The following is a 21,820-nucleotide window of genomic DNA, read 5'->3' on the forward strand; positions in this document are numbered from 1 at the left end:
ACTCTCGCTGACTCTCTCGTGCTCTTCTAGCGTGTACTCGCTGGGAACGATCGTCGACTAATTGTTAATTGCAGCTGTAATTAGCGTATTAGTAACAATTAGATAGTGTATTAGTAATTTAGTAGACGTTCGAAGCTGTAATCGGTAAACAAGATTACAAGTGTAATTAAGAATTAGCTTGTCGACAGGATCGATTTGCATTTGAAAATCATTCAAATTTACCATCTATCGCTTCGAGCCTCGTTCGCGACCCACGATCGTTGATATTCGAACGAGATCCATCACGACGGAGAAATGTTTTATTCGTATGAACGATTAATCGATGTAAATAATCGTACGGGATTCTTCGTTTCGATCGAGCACGATGTATCAATTTTTTCTAAATCTCAGCATTCTCCAAATCCGTGTTCTTCTTTTTCCGGATCAATTTCGTTCCGAATCCGAGTTTTTCGTTAAGTTTCGAGAGGAGACGAGAAATTAGAAACAACCCGAATTGAAGTTAAAATCCAGCAACGAGGATATCGGGATTCAAAATTGAATTCCACCGAGTGAATAATTAGTTTCTTCCACTTCCCGACGGAAACTTCTTGTAATCTTTGTTAAATTACAAGAAGCGACGTACCACGGATAACGTGCACTCGAACGGTGGCGCAATCGGATGTTTCGAACAGGGAGGAGAGGGCAAATTTTGTTCATACCTGTATTTATAAATAAAAACGAGTACTTTTCTACGATGCCAAATCCAATCTTCTTTTATTTCTCGTCGTTACATTTAGAATTTTGTAATTATTGAAACAATAAAAGAAACATTGAACGCATTGAAACATTTATTTGCATAAATCTTTCATTCTATCTTAGGTAGGAGCATTTGCCCTTTCGGCCCTCTCCGGTTGCGCTACTGCACTCGAACGTGATAGAAGTTCGACGGAATATACAAGTTTCGATTGCAAATCGGAAGCTGTTCGTTAAAATGCTTACGGATGGTACTGGAAACGTCACGTGACACCGAACGAACGAAAACACCGAAATTCGTATCAAGGATGCTTGTAGTCTCGTACCATCGTTAACTATAACGCGTGGAATAAATATAGCAATCTCGTAACAGACAGCAGTGAGCGAAGACGTTAGTACCCTTGAGTGTAGCGTGTCGACAATTTAGGGCCGAGTCGAAGGGTTCCATTTTGGACGCCGGAACCTCGAGGGTGCTCCAAATGGAACACCTTCGAGCAGAGATACCTTTCAGCCCTTCTACCTTTCGGTAGTACAGCTGCGTGATCTTTCGAGAGAAAATTTATCCTTAAAAATACGAAAAAAGAAAATTAATATAAACCAACAGCTTTCAAATAAGATTACGCTCAAATTTATAATTATTGGCTCGCAACCAACACGGTTATCACTTACCGAATCACTCGAGTGTGCCTCTGGTAGATCGCTATATGTGTTCCACGTATACGTACACATTTGTAATAACGTGTAACAAATTTAACGTTCACCGCTTTGTTCGCGGGCAATCGATCGATTTGTATGCGAAATTTCACAAATCAACGATGTTGTCATTTCCTGCAAAACCTGGGCAAATGGATTTCGAACGTGAGCTAACGCAAGCGAATGGGATTGCTAAAGAATCACGGAGGGAGTTGGGGGGGTGAGGGGGATACTTCGATGTACCTAACCATGTGTTTCTCGAAACTTGTGTATAATTACGTAGGGGGTACTGGATTCTTCGACGATCCGGGTTTACTGGAATCGACATAGTAATTAACACGATCTCTAGGATAGTGTACGTTTATCGGGTAAGCTACGCGTCACGATGTTTAAGTATAGTAACAATATAGATTTTGTATACCGCGTGCGTGAGAATGTAGAAACGAGCATGACAGAGGATAGTGCGTGCGAGCGCGCGTTACAGAATTTACGTTCGACAGGTTAATAAATCGTATTTTCGAAATAAAACACACCGTTTATTTCTATTCCCGTACTTGACGATCTCCCGTCTTACCGATGCAAACTCTGAGAACAGTGTTGTTGTTGTACACGGAAGATAAGATTTCGTTGTCGAGAATGTTTACAAATACGAAACAAGCGACTTTTGACCCGTACTTTCGTTCAGGAATAACATCGTCTTGGTGATGACAGAAAAGAGGGTATACATTATTTTATAATAACGGGTAATAACAGGTATAACTACGATAGAGTTTGAAAATTGAAACTCGAGCGGTATTTTTATTTTTGAGTATATTCTGTTCCTTGTGTCGTACAGAATTTTTCTAATTCAAAATTTAGAAGAGAACTGGCCCTTTTTTATAAGCAAAAAAATCATAGTCTGCTATAAGTAATATGTTTAGGAGAAAAATTTTTTTTAAATTGATTTAACGATATTAGTAGTATCGCTAATGTCAGCGCAAACAATCTGGTTTTGAAAAAAAAAACGCGCTTAAAATTTGACCCGAAGCATCGTACCTGCATACTACAATTTTTTCAATAAAATATATTCTATATTATTTTTAAGGATTCAAATGATCGTTCGAGCTCGTTAGTAAGTAGTAGTATTAAAAAAATTATTTAAGACTGTGGCAAAATATTCTTAGTTCCTTTTGAAACTCTAATATTCCCATTTGTCACATTCTTTTTTACTTCGTTCTACTGTGCATCAGATTTACTGCAATATAATTCTGACCAAAATGCATTAACATGGCGGATGAATTCTGGTCACTTAAAAATGATGCTGACAATACTGCTCAACCTCGGAACGATTGTAAACCTCCATCTAGGGGAAATCACTAGAACTTGTACGAACTAAAACGCCTACCGTAAAGAAGGACAAGCATCGATCGGTAAAGACGTTGGAAACTTTCTCTTTAAGCGAAACGAATTAAATCGCCAGATAGAAATCGACTCTTGATTCTCTATATCGAATTATTGGTTCAGTTCGCCCATTAAAGAAATGAAAATGATTAAGCAACGACACATTATTTCGGCCACGGATATATCGCACATCGTTGTATGGCCGTGCGCAGAAAAATTGTAGGTACCTGCATTCGTGTACCTGAACCAACAGTGCTTTGGCCGTATTGTAGTCACGTGGTTTTGTTTACCTCGTTTTATCTCTCAGTAAACAAACTGGACGCTTAAGTTGAACAGATTATAGAATCCTAATTAAAATAATTCATTTAAGTATTTTTATATTGAAATACTCATCTTCTTAACGTTCAGTTACAAACATAATTGCTCGATCTCTTTTCCTTAAAATAAAGATAAAGTTGCATATTATTAATACTTCTAAATGTGTTATCTCTATGAATTACTCAAACTTTTATGTACTATATGTGTTAATATCAAGTTGTCACAGTCAAGCACCGGCTACAATAAAAATTGAATAGAATTTAATATGACACTTAAATTATTCTGCAAGAGGGCGTAATTAATCAACTTTCGTAACTATTTCTAAACTCAATGAATCGTTCTACGTGTTTACAATATATAAAATCATTTTTACTCTCACTTTTAAGTTCAATAAATAGAAATATACAACCTTATTGTATAATGTGAAACCATTGAAACAAGTATACACGCGCAAAAAATGTTCCAGCTTGATTAATGTTGTATGCCCGCGGTTTTGATTCATAACCTAACCAGCTGATCAAAAATAATCACAAACATCGTACAGTCATAACCTCCTCCAAATATTTTGCGTTCAATATAATGCACCCGAAATGACGCAAGCTTATAATTATTACAATGAGTTTCAGAAAAACGCAGAATTACAACAAAATCTAAAATACAAACAAAAATATCGAAGATTAAAAAGGATCGTAAAGGACACAGTTTTTGTAAGCTTATATTTACTAATAACAACGGTTACTTTTTTTTTGTAATAATAAATTTTTTAATGTAGTAAAATATTGTAATAAAAATGAGGTAAAATTTAATTCCTGCGGAAATTGTTATTAAACTTCCAATTTCAGGAAAATGCAGCACTATGCGATCAAGTTGCACAAATGCAGGAAAATCTGATGCTTGTGAAAGAAGAAAGACTATTCCTTTTACGTAAATTATGTCAACAACAAGGAGATATAGATCCTTCTACTATGATAGCTAGATCTCAATCAAATAATATTAATTCTGCTTCGTTTAATCCAGAATGTTCTACACCTAAGAAAACTGCAAAAAAAAGAATTTCGACCGATGGTTCAGGTACTAAAATACTATTCGAATTTAAATTGTGTAGAAATAAATAAATACATTATCATTGGATATACTTTTTTCAGAAACAAAAAATAAAACTAAACGTTACAATAAAACAATGCGAAAAGTAGTTCAGTTGATACCATTGGATATACATGGAAGACCTATATTCCCTATTGCTTTGGGTGACCTAACTGTATATTCTCTTGGAGAAGTTGTATCTGATAGAATAGCATATCACACAGAAGATCTCATTTATCCGGTAGGTTATTGCAGTACAAGAGTATATGCGAATTTAAGAGATGTAAAAACAAAAAGCTTATATACGTGTAAGATATTAGATGGTGGACAAAAACCAAGGTGTGTATTTATATAAATAAAAAATATATGTTTCTTTATGAACAACTAAATAAAATATTTTTAATTATTATTAGATTTGAAATAGTATCTGATAATGACCTTGATCAACCACTGGTTGGATCTAGTCCCGACGAATGTCATTCAAAGTTGTTAGTGGCAATTTCTCCTGCACTTCGTTCGATAACACCAAAAGGTGCAGATTTCTTTGGAATTTCACATCCTACTATACAAAATCTCATACAAAGTACACCTGGAACACGTAAACTGGCTATGTACAAGCAACAACGCTTTGAAGTATGTGTCTTCAAATTTTTTTTATATTTTAATTAAATATCAAAATTTTATATTTTCTTATTATTTAGGTCAGTAAAAATCAAACAATGGAGAGAGGTACAAGTCCAATAACGGAAGAAGAAACAGATCCAGGACTTGGATTTGCTGCTCTGCATAGGCATTATGCTTTAACAAATTCTTATAGAATTAAAGAAGAACCTTCTGATCATGATCTTTTAGCTCTTCAAGAACTTCTTGCATGATTTTTACACTATTCATGAAAAAATTGATTATGTTCACAACAAAAGAATCCTTCATATATAATTGTTACGTGAATTTCATAGTTATCAAATATCAATATTTAAATTATATGTATTAACGCATTTTAAAAAATTTATATTAATTGTTTCTATAAAAAATAGAAACAATACTAACATGGTCAACATTTATTTAAGGAATTATTTTATAATATTTATTGAACTGCAATGTATAAAATGACTTATTTTTCATTAATGTAATTTTTATCTGTTCCATTGAAATAATGTACAGTATTTCTTCGAAAGATGTTTGCAATTTTGGACCAGGAACAAATTCCATGTAAGGTCAGCAACATTTATATTTGAGAGCTCGACTTTTTTTAACTTAAGTTGTAGTAGGACCTCGTACATACTGTTTGGTAAGAAGAATGGCCGAGATAAACAGTAAATGAACTTTGGCCTACTGGTTAACAACCGAGGACAATTCTTATCGCACGCGTGACGAGTCCACGACTAATGAAAATTTAAATTGTTATGCAAGAACGTCTCTCATGAAGATATAATACAAATGTAAAAATAAACATTTTTTTAATATCTCATTGCTTTCAATCATCGGATGCCAATCACATTAGGCGAAAAATCGGTTGCTTTGAACACTTCTCAAAAGTGGAGAAGATAGCAATATATCTGTTTTAACTTTTGACAGGCGAACATCTCTCAAAAAAGTACTGTACAAATAAAATTACAATAATCAGTAAAATACTAATTATTCTGAGAAAATGACCTTACATGTACATACATAATTGGCATATTACAAATTTTACTTAAATATAAGTGTAATCTGAGTACATGATTTATATTTGTTATTTTATACAACATTCTTTACTATTTTATGAATAATATAATTAAATAAATTGACTTCTTTTAATTCTAAATCTTTTGTAATAAACATTGTCATCACAAAATTACAATTTAAAAGTCTTAAAATTGACTAGTTGCGGTAAAATAAAAGTTGACAATAAATTCTTTCTTACAACATAATTATCAAGTACAATCATCAAGTTTAATAAATACATATAAAATACATAAGCGTTAAATCAGTTTTGTTCGTAATCTTTTTTGTTTCTTTTATATATTACTGTTGATGTGTATTTATACAGTAATGTAAGTGGCTGGATTTCTTTTTTTGTCTTTATATTCATTTTAATAGAACATGCAGCAGCAGAAACAAATTACTGTCATATCATCTATGTATATCTTTAAAATCACTGATAAACTAAGTATCATATTATAGAAAATAAAACGTTTCAATAAAACATAGAAAACATTCAGTTTAGTAAACAAATGTTATATATACAAGTACATATTTCATCAATTATCATAATAAAAATACGTGACTTTAATTCATTGAAAAAATTATTAACCAAAATTGTGCAAACTTGTGTGCAACAATAGTTTTAAATTGTATATGTATGCATATTTATTCTGTACAATTTAATAATTGATAAAAATGTATACAATTTTGAATTTTGATCTAATATAATACAGGAACATGTATACTGATTTCATAAATGTTAACAAATTCGTGTACTTTTTATATCTAATGTATATCTTGAGTAACATTTTTGTCAATGTAATGATTTGTTACTTTGTATTTACATTCACAATTTGCAAATGTATCTGTTATTTACATACAACAATCATGGTATATAAATTACATCTTAAACTTTGTTCATATTTATATATAAAATAAAAATCGTATTCGCAATGATTTTGTTACATAGAAGAATCAACTAAGTATACACCTAATGAAAAATAATAAAAATATGTAAAAACCTGAAAAATAGTTTATTGCTACATATTTATTATTCCAATTGAATTTGCAGATTATATTTTTCACTGTCACCGCCTATTTGCTGGTCCAATTGTTTTATTGAAAAGCGTATTTGCAATAGCAATTACTGGCGAAAACAGTTTTAGTGGATAAGGACTGAAACAATATATTAAGTGTCATTGAGTTGAATTAATTACCCAAATTATACATAATTCACGTGTAATATCAAAATATGTACCATACACCAGTCACAGGTTCTGCTTCGTTTCCACTTAGAATAAATAATGGAAATAATATAGAAAAAACACAGCCACTGAAATAACAGTAATTTGAGTCCTACAAATATTTTTGATGAAAAAACAATAAAATTCAAAATAATTACCTTATTATATATGAATTGGGCAGTTGAGTAAGTATTGCTAGCGGCAGACCAAAACCAACAAAATATGGCCAATTACTTTCAATAAAACTTAATCTTCTATGTAACTCCCACCCCATATTGAACCACTTGTATTCAAAAGCATAGAGAGCATATAAAAGGCACATATGTATAAGGGCAAGAATGTCACCTACAAAAGGTAACGGAAACCTGGATACCAACATTTCTTGACCCAAAAATAATGCTTGAACCAATACACTGAAAAGCGTATCTGCTACCAGTTTGCTCACACTGGATATAAGTAATGGCCTTCCTTGCCTATACCTATAAGCGCTGTCCGCTATGTCCTACATGAGTTACAAATATATAGGATTTGACATTATCCCCTTCAATGATTACTAGCCAAAGCTTCACATTCTCAGAGCAACTAACTCATACCTGAAACCATAAACTGTTGACTACTCTGCTTAGCAGAAATAGTGGTAATACCCATACAGTGCCAAATGTTATTGACAAAAATGGTTGTGTCCAGGACCATACAACCATACCCATACCCGGTGAATGACCAAATATAATGGTCAATAAGTACTTGAGAAATGGAAGTAGGCCACATTCGAAAATCAATATGCTTGCCCAAAATACACCACCATTTAATGCACAACACTGAATTGTTCTTTTTAACACTTTTGATTCTCTGGGAATGCATTATAGAACTCACAAATTACAGAGTACTTAAATTTCAAAAATTTGCTTCTAAAAATCATACAACATACCGTAATTGATTGTAATGCTTTTGAGGGCCGTGCATAACTACTGTATCTTTCCCATGAATTTCTGTTCTAGATGGGGATTGTTTATATATTTTTTCATTTATATTTTTATCCATATAAAATAGGACAACAGCTCCCTTTAAGCTGTCCACAAATCCCCAATACATGCCACGTATTATTCCCTAAAATTATATCACAACATATACCATGACATATTATTATATAAAGGCTTTATTTCTTAATTTTTAAAGGATCAATTTATTTTTCTATAAATGAGTCCAATTATATATACATAAATGTATGTAATCATTTTAACATTTATATAATCCAAATTTGTAAAAAAAAATATATATACGTATTTATACATGTATATGTATATGTATTTATACATATATATGTATATGTACATATATATTGTATATAAGAGTAAATTTACTTATAAACGCAACAAAAAGAAATAATCAAATATAGCAAATTAATATAATCATGTAAGGTTAGAAAAACATAATGTTTTTTTCAATTGAAACGAGATTCATTACTCACTATTATACTATCCATATTTCACAACGATATCCACAGTATTATTAATTTATACTTCAAAAATGTTGAAGAATCTGCCAAAAAAACATGTTTGGGGTAACATAGCTGTCAATGTCAGGAACGATACAAAAGCACACTAAGGAAGCCGATATGAGAAAAATGTTTATAACGACGAAAGAAGTAATGTTTTCTGACACTTCAAACACATACGTACTGTCATTCGGTATTGTAATAAAATTTTTCTTCAAAAACGAATCAATTCGTGTCGCCAGCTAAATTAACGAATCTATTAATACGACGTTTCATGAAGTTAACAAAAAAACATTTTTATGAAAACGTATCAGCTGATTGGTTTTCGTTACAAACAAAGGTCAGTACTATGTTAATATGTAGGTGTAAAGGTCACCGGAAAATGAGAATGATTTTATTTATGTACCGTTCATTGGTAGCTAGATCGTATGAAACCATAAAGTAAGAATCAAAATTTATTTTTCGTACACGCAAATAATTAATATTATTTAAGCACTTCTAAATTTATTTAAAACAGTGTATTTTAAAATACGTTTACATATATTTAGTGATGTTATTTACCCAATTTACAGATATAATCTACAAAGACGCAATAATAACACTAACAAAGAATACGTGAAGCCAAGTCTCGTCATACTTGAAATTTACGTAATTTACAATCTCGCATAGCATTATTTTTATGAATCAAAAGATTAATACGTATTAATGTTTACTCGTTAAATTTATAAAAACAATAAATTTTACAATAAAAGATATTTATAAAGGAATGAGTGTTGTCACACTATTTAATATTTAAGATTTTATGTTTTATAGGTATTAGTTATAATATTAAATCTACTTTCGTTAAATTTAAAATAATTTTATAAAGTTCGAAAAATGAAAAATTAATTGATCAATGATAAACAAAACGAAGTCAAACAAGATAAATAACATTTTTTATAATTTATCAAAATTTCAAAATAATTCTCGAATAGTATTAATGTATTTATGCAATTTGAACATAATACAGTTATGTATTCTACAAATGTATAAAAGTTTCAAAGAAAGTTACATTTTTGACTCGAATGCTTGCCTGTAATTCTTTTGAGTTAATTTTTAACGTTAAAAACATCAAATGCTTATAACTCTAATTTTAATATTCTTGACATACTCTGTGCAAATCCTTGTATGCTTTTAAATTAATTTTTAATTTGATTAACTTTTTTATTTGTCCATTTTAAAATTATATCCACATTTTTATGCAAGTTTATTTGAAATTATACTCTCCTAAGGGGTTCTATTAGTTAGAACTTTTCAAATTTGTTTCCCAAACATATGCAATCCTTCCAGTAGACTACCGGATGGGTCCAATTTTTTCGCTCATACACATAGAAAACAGCAATAGACTGTGTTCTGATCTTATAAAAATTGGTGTTATATGGCCCCCTGTTTGATTGTTTAGAAAGTTGTTCAAAAGTTTTTAGAACACGGCCCATCTGAAAGCACTGGTTTGGATTTGAAATCTAAACAAAGCTTCGAAACTTAGGCAGCTTTCTCTGTTCTGCCCTGTTACCATGATATGTATTTATGTACAGTCGGATAAAAAAACCTAACCGCACTACACTAGCTCGAGTATCACGTACACTTAGAAAAGGACTACTTCTCCAATAGCGGCAATCGTATATTTGTAGTAGTGTGATCAGGCTTTTGTGACTAAGTGACTTAGGCACACTGTACTGTCAATATTTACTACTATCCATTCATTCACACTTTATAACTTCACAAATTAATAATACTTACAAAAAATTGTGAATGACCTGTTCACTCGTTAAAAAAAAACTACTATAGTGTGTACATATATCAACATAATTAGTTCCAGCGACAATTGTTTTATACGTAGTAGAATTTAATAGAGGTTCAGAATTTTTGAAATTAAAACAGATAAACAAATGTCAATCATTACGTTTTCAACGGAATATGGTATAAAAAAATAAATAGATTGATCAATATTGATCTAAAGATCGCCTTTACAACTTCATAATTAATACCTGAATCAATACCTCATGGTTCGCAAGCTACAAGACATTCAAGAAAGTACGAAAACTGTTTTAAAAAGTGGAGTTCATAAATCACGCGATTTTGACGAAGGTTATAGAAAGCGAAGTATGATTTAACCTCTAAGTACATTCTACATCTACTTTATTTTATTAAAATTTTAAATTCATTGTTATATATTTATGTGATATGTAATATATATTTATTTATAGTAATTATACTATTGTAATAAATGCAAATACAATTTTGTTTTTATAAATGAGAAACAAAACAATTTACAAAAGTGAAGAAAACTATTTAATGTTACAAAAAAGACTATTCGTATAAACTGTTATAAAGTTTTATTGAAAAGGAATATAATTGTAATAATTTGTTACTTTAATTATTTTTTATATAATTGTTAAAGCAAATTCTAAGGTACGATTACGTGGTGACAGAGATCATGTTTGGGTATCTCGGACTAAATTGGTAAATTGGATTACAAAAATATTGAGTTACTTAATTAAGGTTTTACAATTTAGTAATATATTAAATTCATAATTTGAAGAATTCAAGTATTACAGATGCAACAGGAATAAACAGAAAATGTTCTAAACAATGCTATCGTCCAGTAAAAGGTAGTTCAAATTCTCTCACATTAAAAACTTGTGAAAGATTTATAAATTTATTTTTATTCCTGTATATAATATTTATTTTTGTAATTATAGTTTCAGGATTCACTGAAAATTCGCTCAACATAGAAAAAAGAAGAAACAAAGTAAAAATAATGTTATAAATGTGTTTTGTACAATATAATAATATTTTAATTTAAAAAGTGCAATTTCAGTTGCACTATATGTTTCACTTAAGTAGTTTAAATATTACATTTATTTTTTGGAATAGAATGATTTAAGTCAACCAAAAGAAATTGACATTAAAAATATTATACAGACACAGTATATACCAGCAAAACTCCAAAAGTTAATAATACCAAGAAATAATATGAAGTTACAGTGTAATACATTACGTAAGTTTTAACCTTGTTATTTGTCAATTAAGTGGTTTATTTTAGTATAAAAGATTTCAAAAAGGAATTTGAAATTTACTGTAGTTCTTTCTACTATAGAAAATACAACTGACCCATCAAAAATGTCAAAAATGAAAAGAACATTTAATAGTAAAGTAAGAATTTTTATATAGTATAGAATGATCTAATTATAATATGTACCAATGAAAAATATTGGAAATATTTTGTCTAAGTAACATTATTCGTCATTATTGCGCAGTAGAAAATACTTGGTAAATCAGAAAAGAAGAAATTGCATTCAAAAATCATAACTGTATTATCAAGAAAGAAAAATACATTGAGTCAAACAACCTTCGAGAATATAAGTAAAGTCAGCATTCTTCTTTTATATCTTCACTTTTTGCTTTGTTATTATCTCTCTTTTTCAAAAACACAACAATTTGTTGAACTTTTTGAAATATGTCCAGTGGAGGACAATGAAAACTAAATATATATACATATATAAAGAAAAAAATGTGATCATTTGATATTTCTTTTTATAATTTAGTCTAGAAATAAAAATTATATATGAAGTTAATAAAATAGTATTTTTAATTATGAATAAATATTTCACAATCATTGTTTATCTGCGTTTTTTGTATTTATTTACTGTTTCTGTTTCCTTTTAACTCATTTCTATTTAGGGTACTTCCTATACTTGTCACTAGAGGGTCATTTACCTAAACTTTCTTTCTCGCAAGTCTTCAATTCATAAAGGATTCGAATTTATAACTATTTATAACTAGTTACAGGAGAAAGAAACTAAATATAACCTGTAATATTTAAAGGCTCTGGAGTACACGTGAATCTTTTTCAAAAGAAACTCATGTCAATATATTGAATGTATTTACACAAATATTTTAGAGGTTATAACGTAAGAAAGCAAAATGCAGCACGACGATGTGAGTTTTTTGCAAATTATTTGTTATAAATATTGACATTTATTGTAATCCTAAATTTTTGTAGGTTGTGTGGAGTATTATTAATAAATCCTTTTGTTCCTTCAAAGTAAAGTACGTATAGTTTTTTACTTAAATATTACTAATTTTTTACGCATTAATTTTATTTTATATTTTATTTTTACAGTGCCAAAACACAGAAGTTTTGTAGAAATGAATACAATCTCACGGGTTTATGTAGTAGAGCATCCTGTCCTCTTGCAAATAGTCAATACGCCACAGTTAGAGAAGAAAATGGTATCATTTACTTGTACATGAGAACAGCAGAAAGGTAATAGAATCAATGTATATATATATATATATATGAATGGTAGTTTGTTCACTAATTGTTTTAAACAAATCTACTGTCATGAAACATGTACTGATAATTTTCTACAGAGTGCATTTTCCAAAAAATTCATGGGAAAAAGTGAAGCTTTCTAGAAATTTTGAGAAAGCAATAGGTCAAATCAATGAAAACTTATTATATTGGCAAGGTTTTATAAAAGCAAAATGTAAACAAAGATTTGTGAAAATTACACAGTATCTTATACGCATGAGAAAGTTAAAATTAAGAAGACAGAAACAGATTGTACCAATTCAAAGGAAGATTGAAAGAAGAGAAACTCGTAGAGAAGAAAAGGCTCTAATTGCTGCTAGATTAGAAACAGCAATAGAAAAGCAACTTGTGGAACGATTAAAACAAGGCATGGTATGTATTTTTAGTGTTATAATCATATATATGCTTAGATTAAATTATATCTTTATATCCATTAATATGTATTTTCTGTATGTTTATACAATATTTGTTATTTTTTAGTACAATAATGTTTATAATTTCCCACAACAAGTGTTTGACAAAGCTGTGGAAGCTGTTGAAGTTGAAGGTGAAAATGAAGGTGACAGTGAAGAAGAAAGTGAAAGGGAGATAGAAATTGAAAAAGAAGTAGAAATGGAACTAGAAGCAGATGAAAGAGAAAGAAATGAACCACATTTCATAGAAGCAGAGACCGATGAAGAAGATGAAGATGACGACTCTGACATTGAAGAACTATCAATGGTAATTTATATACCATTAATTCTTTTGTTATAGCAGAACTGGCTGCTGGTATAATACCGTTCAAATACACTTATGTATTTAAAATTCTACATCAGTATCTAAGGGTTGAATATGGGATGTATTAATATGACTGTAGTAAAAAAAGCGTTTTGTACCGGACGTATATATACGTTCGTAGTAGCGAAAGATTTAAGCATAAATCATAATTTATAAACTGATATTTATATCTATTTCAAAAGGATGAAGATAGTGATTCAGGACAAAAAAAAGAAGTTGAATTGTCTGATGATATCGAATCTGAAACAAGTGATATTGAGGTAATGACATAAAAGTTTATATTTTCTCTATTTAAAAGATAATTGCATATAAAATGTACGGATTCTTATAGGATATAGTACCATCCACGAGTAGAAAAGCAAAACAACCCAAAGTTGTTAGAAAAGGTAGAATACAAAAGAAAGCCCGTCCAAAGGTGGAAATTGAATATGAAATTGAGGAAGAATCGCGTCAAAGAACACGAGCATAATAAATATTTAATTAGGACAATTATAATTGTATCTTTAATAAAATTTTGCCTGTTTCACAACTTAAAATGTACTACCTTTACAATATTAAAGTCTATTTTATTATAACATTTTTTAACAATTCAAAATTACATCTTTTCATTGGTTAACCACTTAATGTTCATTTTTTCTAAGATTGGAGGTTTAAAAATTACATTATAAGATGAATCAACGAAAATTTGTAATATTATATGGAACTTTATTCAGATTTACACTAAACGTAACGTACATTCGTTTTTTACATATATTCTCTAGTATGAGCTTTAAGTGAAAAAATTTAAAATTCGCGGTTAATCAAAGAGCTTAAGAAGTATATCTAAAAATCGTAGATGGCATTTCATCAAACAGAATTTGTGCGGACTAGCAGACGACATGTTTGTACACAAGGAATAAGGTAAATTCTCTCGAGTTTCCGTATGAAGATCATAAATGAATATGAATGAATTATTTGTCGTCAAAGCTGTAACAATTTCAATAAATTGTAATTAAATCAAAATCGTGACATTCTCCAATAACATCAATATAAATACAGTATTGCGAGTTATTTACTCGGACGTTGTGTACGCTGTGTATCTTTCATGTACTGACTTGTGTGTAAACTTATCCTTCTGAACGAGAAACTACAATGCTCGAATGAAATCTGCATTACTCATGAAATAAATGAACAATTACGCTGTTAAATATCATATCCGGTTTATTGTCGCGTAGGTATTACAATTTAAATGAAATAATTTTTCACATATAATATGAGTCAAGAAAGTAGAAACTGTCAACTTACGACTTGTTAAAGAGATTAACGAAGCTTTTGTGTGAATTGTTTATTATATAAATAAAGTTTAGTTACTGTATCGCATATGTCGTGCAAAAGTATGAGCTTCATAATAAATTGCCTATAGCCAAATGTCATGAACTTTGCGTTATTCGTGACAGTACCTTTTGTTTGCTATAAATAGAAAAAGTAGGTTATCCCTAAAATCAATTCCGAAAATAGGGCAATTAACCGAATATGTTCATCGCTTTAAATAAGCAGTTTTCAGATAACGACATTGCATACCATAGTTTCTAACACCTTTTAAATAAGTTTATTCCTTCATTCTATATTTACTCGGTACAGCATATTTATTTTAACTATATTGTAAAATATAATATAAATATATGTAAATTTCATTCTGATAAAACTATAATTGTATTCTCTATATTCTTGTATTAAATGTTACATAATGTGTAAATCAGATCAAACATTATTGTTTTATTATAAAATAATGTATGCAATTATCAGTATGCAAGTGTAATGTTCAGTCAATTAATATATATAAATTTATGTAGTATGTTTTCTAATATGTTTCTTGATGGCTTGTTATTTTTTTTATCATGTTACTAACATGTAATTAATGTAAATTAATTTTTCATTGCAGGTGTATTATGAAATTTAAGGAAGTTTTTAAAACTTTCAATCACTATTAAAATAAGGCACGATTATGATCTTAACGTAGCCCAATTTAATACCATTTTGAGCTGTCTTATTTTGTGCATAAATGCCAAAATACTAGATAATATCACTATGGAATTAAATAATGTGGGAAGCAACAAAAGCTCAATATATATGGCAATATCATTTAAAAAATTATGTTTGGCAACAGTGTCTTTACCTCTTATTACTCTTTTAGTCTGCTTCATTACAGCATATATTTTCCAACAAGATGACATTCATGAAACACATTGTAGGGTATGAATGCATATATATTTAATACCATAAATTATTTTAAATGTCAGTACTTATTAACTATATTAAAAATTAATATTTTTAATTTAGGTTTACAATGTACTTCCATCAATCTCAGCCATTACTGGTATATCTCCTCAAAGATATTTGTGGCGTATATGTATAGCATTACATATTGGTCCTCGTTTAATTATAGCCAGTGTTTATCGTTCATATTATTACAATATACTCAAAGCAATCGAGGATGTACCATTGAGAATTATGGGATCTAGACTTTTAAATTTATGTTACTGGTTGAATATTGCAGAAGTAGCAGCCTTATGTGGTGTCACATATATCTCCAACAGAGAAAATTATTGTAAGTGAAATTATGAAAGAAATAATTTGCTATTTATTGTAAGGTGACATAGTATATACTTATCTATTTATTTATTATGGACAATATTGATAAGTAATGCTATATAATTAAGTCTAGATGTCAATTACAGTATAATTTATTAATACTGTCTTACTAGTTGATAAGTTTATACTTGTCAATGCACATACATACTAAAATTAATGATTAGTATGCATGTCAGTTTACAAACTAATGTACATATACTACAGTTAAATATAGATTCAAAATATGCTATTAAGATGGTTAAGCTCTCTAGTTTAAAAATGATTGAACGTATTACTTATTCAAATGTTTCATAAAATGGATTTATAGAAAATAAGTAATAAAACTATTCTTTCAGCGGTGCATGAAAAAATCTTCATTGTCTTCATGATTAGTTCTCTTACATATATGCTAACTGCAGTAAGGCTGGGTCGCCTTGTGACACCAAATGCACAAAGTCTACAATACAAACAGACACTTTTTGTAATAAGTCTTATTAGTACTATTGGACTTATATTTTTCTTCTTAAAACACAGATTACTGTGCCACGATCTGGGTAAGAGAATCCATATATTTATAATGTAAATTGAATGAGCATATACACTAATACAGTATATAAAATCATGTTGAATAAATATACAAGGTGTTCCTGAAATAGTTGGTTAAAGTATATTCCACTCATTGTAAGGGTAAAAAGAAATCATATGGATATGGATTTGGAAACACATCCTGTCCCAGTTGTGAAATGATTTTCTTCTTCCACAATGTTTATCTTGCATCAATATCTCAACTTTCGAAGATGTTACAACATTTCCAGAGCATTTTGAACTTTGTTACGCAAAATAATATAATTTAATTATTTTTAAACAATAACAAAAAAATAATAATCGAGATTTGAGTGCATATTTCCTAAAAAACACAGATTCTAACGTTGAGCATTTGATAACAAGTATTATTGTTTACTTTTAACAGAAAGAAAATAATAATATTTATAACTCTACACTTGACAAGCATTCTTGTTAAACTCGGCTATGAACAAAATGTGGTTATAACTTAGAAGAGAGACGTTTCACGACTCGTATTTATAATCTTCTTTCCTCTTTATGATGAGTAGAACACTTATCTTGAAGATAACTTATATATATAGATTACATACTATTTAGAAATATCATTTGCCTTTATTTAAATGTGAATGAAACATGAAATATTTAACAGTCATAACTAAAGAGCACAATTGAACTTAGATCTATAATTACAGTTGCTAAATATAAAACTTATTAGACTGTTTTTTCTAACAGCATTTAGTTGGTTTTCCTTATGCGAGTATGTGATTGCCTCTGCAAACATGGGTTTTCATGTTACCGTAGTTCTAGACTTTCCCAAGGAGCACCTGGTTGTTGGGAATGGTATACCTGCCTTAAAGGTGGAATAACTCGTCATAATATTTTATATTTATCATTATTTTAATATTGTCATCAAAGTGCCTACTGCCACTGTCTGGAAGTGCTATTGCCAAGAATTAAAATGAAATTATATATTTTATAAAGCTGGGTATCCGCTGGCATACACTGGAGAACATTTTTTTATAAAACATGGCTGTACTAAACGAAGCTATAAAGGTTTATAAATAATTGTTACTGCACATCTTATGAATTCGGTGATATTTATGATAATTTTAATATTATAACATTAAAAAAATTAAAACTTCTAAATGATCAAAAGATGAAACTAAAATTATTATTTCTGAATACTGTTTTCGGTAAGAGAGAAAGAGAGAGCGAAAGAGAAATATTACATAATTAATTTATGAAATAATAAGTAATTATAAACTCCCAAATGTTTTGTTATACATTTTCTAATTTAGATTTTCTTTTATAAATTTGATTTATCGCAAACAATTTTCAAATTTTAATATCTGATTGAAAATGTTTTTAAAAACATTTGCTGTAGTATATTTACTGCAATATAAAACGTTGATATTTGAGTAATATTTGTATGTAGTACATATCATAAATATTTTCTATATTTAAAAGTTTTCACTGGAATATTTAAGCATTACTAAGGTTTTAAAAATGTTTTATATACTGAGTGGATACACAGTTCAATGCACAACATTTCTCCAAATAACTAATATTTTTAATTGAAGAAAGTAATACTAGTTTGACCCAATGCTTTACATTAGGCTACAAATATTTACAATAGCTTTTATTTTAATTTTTGTATTTAGTTAATAATTTGCAATTAAGAGTATATGTATCTTCCAATTATTTTCAATATACGTATACAGGCACAATTAAAAGGAAAAAATAACAAATCTAGCGCTTCCAAAGTATGGCACTGGTATCTTCCCAGGCAATGAAATTTTTAATGGCCTTTTAGGTAGTGGTAACTCGTAGTGATACTAGATAAATATGTATCCTACATACAAACAATATTAAATATTATAAAGTCCAAACTAACAGGATTCCATATTTAGTTTGTATATATAGTTCATTTGAAAGATGAATATAGGATTAATAGTACGAAGAATCGCGATATGAGCTGGCTTATTGACAATTTTAAACCTGCTTGTTTAGAAGATTTTTGCAAAGTCAGAATTCTAGTCGATAATTAATTCTAGTCGTCATATTTTTGATTTGTATTAAAACGATATTACGTGGTCGCATCATGAAGTTTGATGCATTGTTAGCATGTAGGATGCATTTACGTTAACGTGACTTTCGTCTTTAATGAAGGTGCGTTCATAAAGTAAGTGTACGCAATTTTAATTTAAGGTACAGTAAAAATATTGTACACCATTGTACAGCTATATATCATCGATATATTTTATTGTGTATAAGTATACATGGGTTGTACACTATGTAAAATATAATGCAACCAAAAAGGAACAAGTTATTTGATGATATTCGTATAAAATTAATCATTGCCATATTATGTTAAAAATGTAAGAATTAATACCTACATTTACGTTTAGCATACAGTCTTTAAGTACAACATGATAATTAACAAATAATTGGCATTTAAATAATTATGATGTTAATAGAGAAGGACATACAAACAGAAAGTAAAATCAATAATTATCGTGTATAATATATTCCTGACCAAAGCTTGAATAACGTCCAAAATTATGGAACAAATTTATGAAATTAATTCGAATAACCGTTTGTACGAAATTTTATAACCGAAAGCCACATTCTCCCTTTTAATACCCTTACAAGGTATTCACAGTAACATTTTACAGAGAGTATTAAGCGAAACAAAGTTTGTGATAAACACATTGCTGTAGGTATCGGAATCAGTTTTATAAATTCATACGAATATGTGTAATACTTAAAGACACTGGATGAATACATCGCTTAGTATTATAAACGATATATTACAGAGTCATGTTCCTTGTATACTTTGTTTTAAATGCAAATAGTTACAGATAGATTTTAAACAACACTTAAGGGTGTCATTGTTGTACATTTTCACATATAAATATTCCTCGTATAGTACATTTCGATGTCTGTATAATTTTTTAGAACTTTCTTAGAGCCTTGTTACAAAAATATTGACAGTCAGTATGTTTATTTATAAGTTTACAATAAACAATTGCGTAACAATTGTTTTTTCGAAATATAGCATATTGTCATTGAGTTACAAACAATTTACTTTTATAAGTATTTGAAAAAAGTAACTTTCAATATTAAATTATTTAAATTACATATCATAATAGTTACGTTACAAAAAAGACAATTGTTTGTACTCAGTTCTACTCTCGATGAAAAAATAATTGTGGATTGTTACAGTTAGTTTCTCGATACAGTTATTAGATATTAATATTTGTGCCAAGTGATATATTAAAGATACTCTGCATGTATTTATTGTACTGGCATCGAATTCATGGTGGTACGTAGATTAAAATCAATCTATAAAATATCTTTAATGAATCACTCGTTTCTCACAATATAATTATTTCAATCGCTTTATACATTTATTTGTAATCAGTTGTTCGTCATTGTTTTCTTAATTGTCCACTAAAAGTCAAGTAAATTCGTAAATTCGTAAATTTTTAATCTGTTTATCGATAGATGTAGGTGAGATGATCGAACGATTCTAAAGATACCCTAAAAGTGAGACAATTGTAAACTGTTTTCTTTTAAAACAGTTTGCAAAAATGATTTACAATACAGTTATATTTTACAATTTGCGAATAACAAATCCTTGTTAGTAGTACATTTAGAGAGCATTGTTACTCACGATGGTTCATTTCGATATCTAATTTTATAGTAGACTGTACTTACCTTGTAACATTATGAACGCGATATTTCGACGAGGTTACAATCGATTCGAGAGACAAAGAAATCTGATACGGTTTATGTAAAATGTCACATCGGTGCCAGAATATAATGTGTTGATGAAGTGCAACTTGGGGCAACCTTGACATGTGTCAGAATCTTTATTTAATTGATCTCAGCCACTTGGCACGATGACTCTGTCATGAATTAGGCTGAATGTCCCTTGTGGTTTAAGCAGAGGTTCATTATGTAAAGTAGTTCAAAGTGGGTTCTGGAGCAGAGTGATACGCCGCTATAATTACAACAATTACATATATATATATATATATATATATATATATATATATATATATGTATATATATATATATATATATATATATATATATATATATGTATGTATATATATATATATATATATATATATATATATATATATATATATATATATATATGTAATTGTTATTAAATGCATCGAGCGAAAAATATCGATAACCATTTTTTTCCACTTTGCTCCTACTTGCAATTGTATATACAGCGAGTGCACATATAGTTAAAAAAAAAAAAATGTAGACGAAGAACTTTACATCGTAAGTAATACCGAGTCGCTCGAAAATTAAGAAATATCCGAGTAGGGACTGATGAAAGACTCGATAATAAGTTTTTGCAATTATAATTATACGTCAATTTTCCTCGTTGCATGCATGCACGCACCTTAGCATTTTCGAGAAGAGCTTTCCACCACTTGAATACTAGCGTATTCGCGCCACTCCTTTTAAAAATCAAATCTCAAAATTATACCACGAGAACGTTCTAACGCATTGTAAAGATACGTTCGCTGTCGACGAAGAACCGTTGACGGAGAAAGAAAAAAAAAAAAAAAGGAAAAGAAAAAGAAAATACCGATAAAAATACTTGCTAGACTCTTATCCTTAACGATATTATTCCTACTATTTTTCTAGAATAGTAATATTTGGTTGTGAGCTGATATTTTACGTATTGTTATTACCTGCGTATATAAAGTATATTTTTTCCTCTAGTTTGATTTTGTAATAAACAGTACGTGAATTTTGCGTGTCGGGACGAGCTTCGTAGACTTGCCATTAAGTGTATTTCCCGTACAATTCGAATTTCAATTGTTCAGCAATAATAACGACGGTAACGAAAAACAT

General features: G+C 29.3%; 5 protein-coding genes and 1 long non-coding RNA gene across 16 annotated transcripts; 4 read left to right on the top strand and 2 right to left on the bottom strand.

Annotated features, from left to right (window-relative positions):
• Nucleotides 1–2,241: 2,241 nt before the first annotated feature.
• On the top strand, nucleotides 2,242–6,075 carry LOC143153768 (transforming growth factor beta regulator 1). The gene is made up of 5 exons (XM_076325297.1): nucleotides 2,242–3,830; nucleotides 3,966–4,194; nucleotides 4,269–4,545; nucleotides 4,620–4,839; nucleotides 4,908–6,075. Exons 1-5 carry the CDS (start codon nucleotides 3,714–3,716, stop codon nucleotides 5,079–5,081), a joined length of 1,017 nt encoding a protein of 338 aa, XP_076181412.1. The 5' UTR covers nucleotides 2,242–3,713; the 3' UTR covers nucleotides 5,082–6,075.
• An 832-nt stretch (nucleotides 6,076–6,907) lies between these two features.
• On the bottom strand, nucleotides 6,908–9,241 carry Tank (EI24 domain-containing protein tank). Of its 3 annotated transcripts, none has more exons than XM_076325575.1 (7): nucleotides 9,190–9,241; nucleotides 8,602–8,672; nucleotides 8,062–8,240; nucleotides 7,727–7,982; nucleotides 7,292–7,635; nucleotides 7,148–7,222; nucleotides 6,908–7,065 (listed from the first exon to the last, which is right to left on the bottom strand). In XM_076325575.1, the coding sequence occupies exons 2-7, from the start codon at nucleotides 8,614–8,616 to the stop codon at nucleotides 6,978–6,980; spliced, it is 957 nt and encodes a 318-aa protein (XP_076181690.1). In that variant the 5' UTR covers nucleotides 8,617–8,672; nucleotides 9,190–9,241; the 3' UTR covers nucleotides 6,908–6,977. The 3 variants fall into 3 exon arrangements, with proteins under 3 accessions (XP_076181690.1, XP_076181688.1, XP_076181689.1); XM_076325573.1 differs by lacking the exon at nucleotides 9,190–9,241 and adding an exon at nucleotides 8,813–9,116; XM_076325574.1 differs by lacking the exon at nucleotides 9,190–9,241 and having other exon boundaries at nucleotides 8,602–9,116.
• A 495-nt stretch (nucleotides 9,242–9,736) lies between these two features.
• Nucleotides 9,737–12,603, top strand: LOC143153928 (uncharacterized). Of its 5 annotated transcripts, XM_076325579.1 has the most exons (7): nucleotides 9,764–10,770; nucleotides 11,069–11,130; nucleotides 11,210–11,279; nucleotides 11,370–11,419; nucleotides 11,545–11,668; nucleotides 11,768–11,823; nucleotides 11,928–12,239. In XM_076325579.1, exons 1-7 carry the CDS (start codon nucleotides 10,671–10,673, stop codon nucleotides 11,928–11,930), a joined length of 465 nt encoding a protein of 154 aa, XP_076181694.1. In that variant the 5' UTR covers nucleotides 9,764–10,670; the 3' UTR covers nucleotides 11,931–12,239. The 5 variants fall into 5 exon arrangements, with proteins under 5 accessions (XP_076181696.1, XP_076181694.1, XP_076181692.1 ...); XM_076325581.1 differs by having other exon boundaries at nucleotides 9,737–10,701; nucleotides 11,768–12,239; XM_076325577.1 differs by lacking the exons at nucleotides 11,768–11,823; nucleotides 11,928–12,239 and adding an exon at nucleotides 12,352–12,572.
• Rbm13 (RNA-binding motif protein 13) lies at nucleotides 12,463–14,350 on the top strand. The gene is made up of 7 exons (XM_076325572.1): nucleotides 12,463–12,609; nucleotides 12,674–12,720; nucleotides 12,794–12,937; nucleotides 13,045–13,357; nucleotides 13,466–13,705; nucleotides 13,945–14,022; nucleotides 14,094–14,350. Exons 1-7 carry the CDS (start codon nucleotides 12,595–12,597, stop codon nucleotides 14,229–14,231), a joined length of 975 nt encoding a protein of 324 aa, XP_076181687.1. The 5' UTR covers nucleotides 12,463–12,594; the 3' UTR covers nucleotides 14,232–14,350.
• A 143-nt stretch (nucleotides 14,351–14,493) lies between these two features.
• LOC143153761 (post-GPI attachment to proteins factor 2-like) lies at nucleotides 14,494–18,141 on the top strand. 4 transcript variants are annotated; one of them, XM_076325276.1, is made up of 5 exons: nucleotides 14,494–14,976; nucleotides 15,684–15,994; nucleotides 16,082–16,349; nucleotides 16,729–16,926; nucleotides 17,669–18,141. In XM_076325276.1, exons 2-5 carry the CDS (start codon nucleotides 15,830–15,832, stop codon nucleotides 17,800–17,802), a joined length of 765 nt encoding a protein of 254 aa, XP_076181391.1. In that variant the 5' UTR covers nucleotides 14,494–14,976; nucleotides 15,684–15,829; the 3' UTR covers nucleotides 17,803–18,141. The 4 variants fall into 4 exon arrangements, with proteins under 4 accessions (XP_076181391.1, XP_076181389.1, XP_076181390.1 ...); XM_076325274.1 differs by having other exon boundaries at nucleotides 14,494–14,972; XM_076325275.1 differs by having other exon boundaries at nucleotides 14,494–14,662.
• On the bottom strand, nucleotides 17,558–20,884 carry LOC143153762 (uncharacterized). Of its 2 annotated transcripts, none has more exons than XR_012993915.1 (2): nucleotides 20,657–20,884; nucleotides 17,558–17,782 (listed from the first exon to the last, which is right to left on the bottom strand). It is a non-coding gene; the product is annotated as an uncharacterized LOC143153762 (long non-coding RNA). The 2 variants fall into 2 exon arrangements; XR_012993914.1 differs by lacking the exon at nucleotides 17,558–17,782 and adding an exon at nucleotides 20,378–20,479.
• Nucleotides 20,885–21,820: the final 936 nt, after the last annotated feature.

Source organism: Ptiloglossa arizonensis, chromosome 13, assembly GCF_051014685.1.
Source record: "Ptiloglossa arizonensis isolate GNS036 chromosome 13, iyPtiAriz1_principal, whole genome shotgun sequence".
Classification (NCBI taxonomy): Eukaryota; Metazoa; Arthropoda; class Insecta; order Hymenoptera; family Colletidae; genus Ptiloglossa; species Ptiloglossa arizonensis.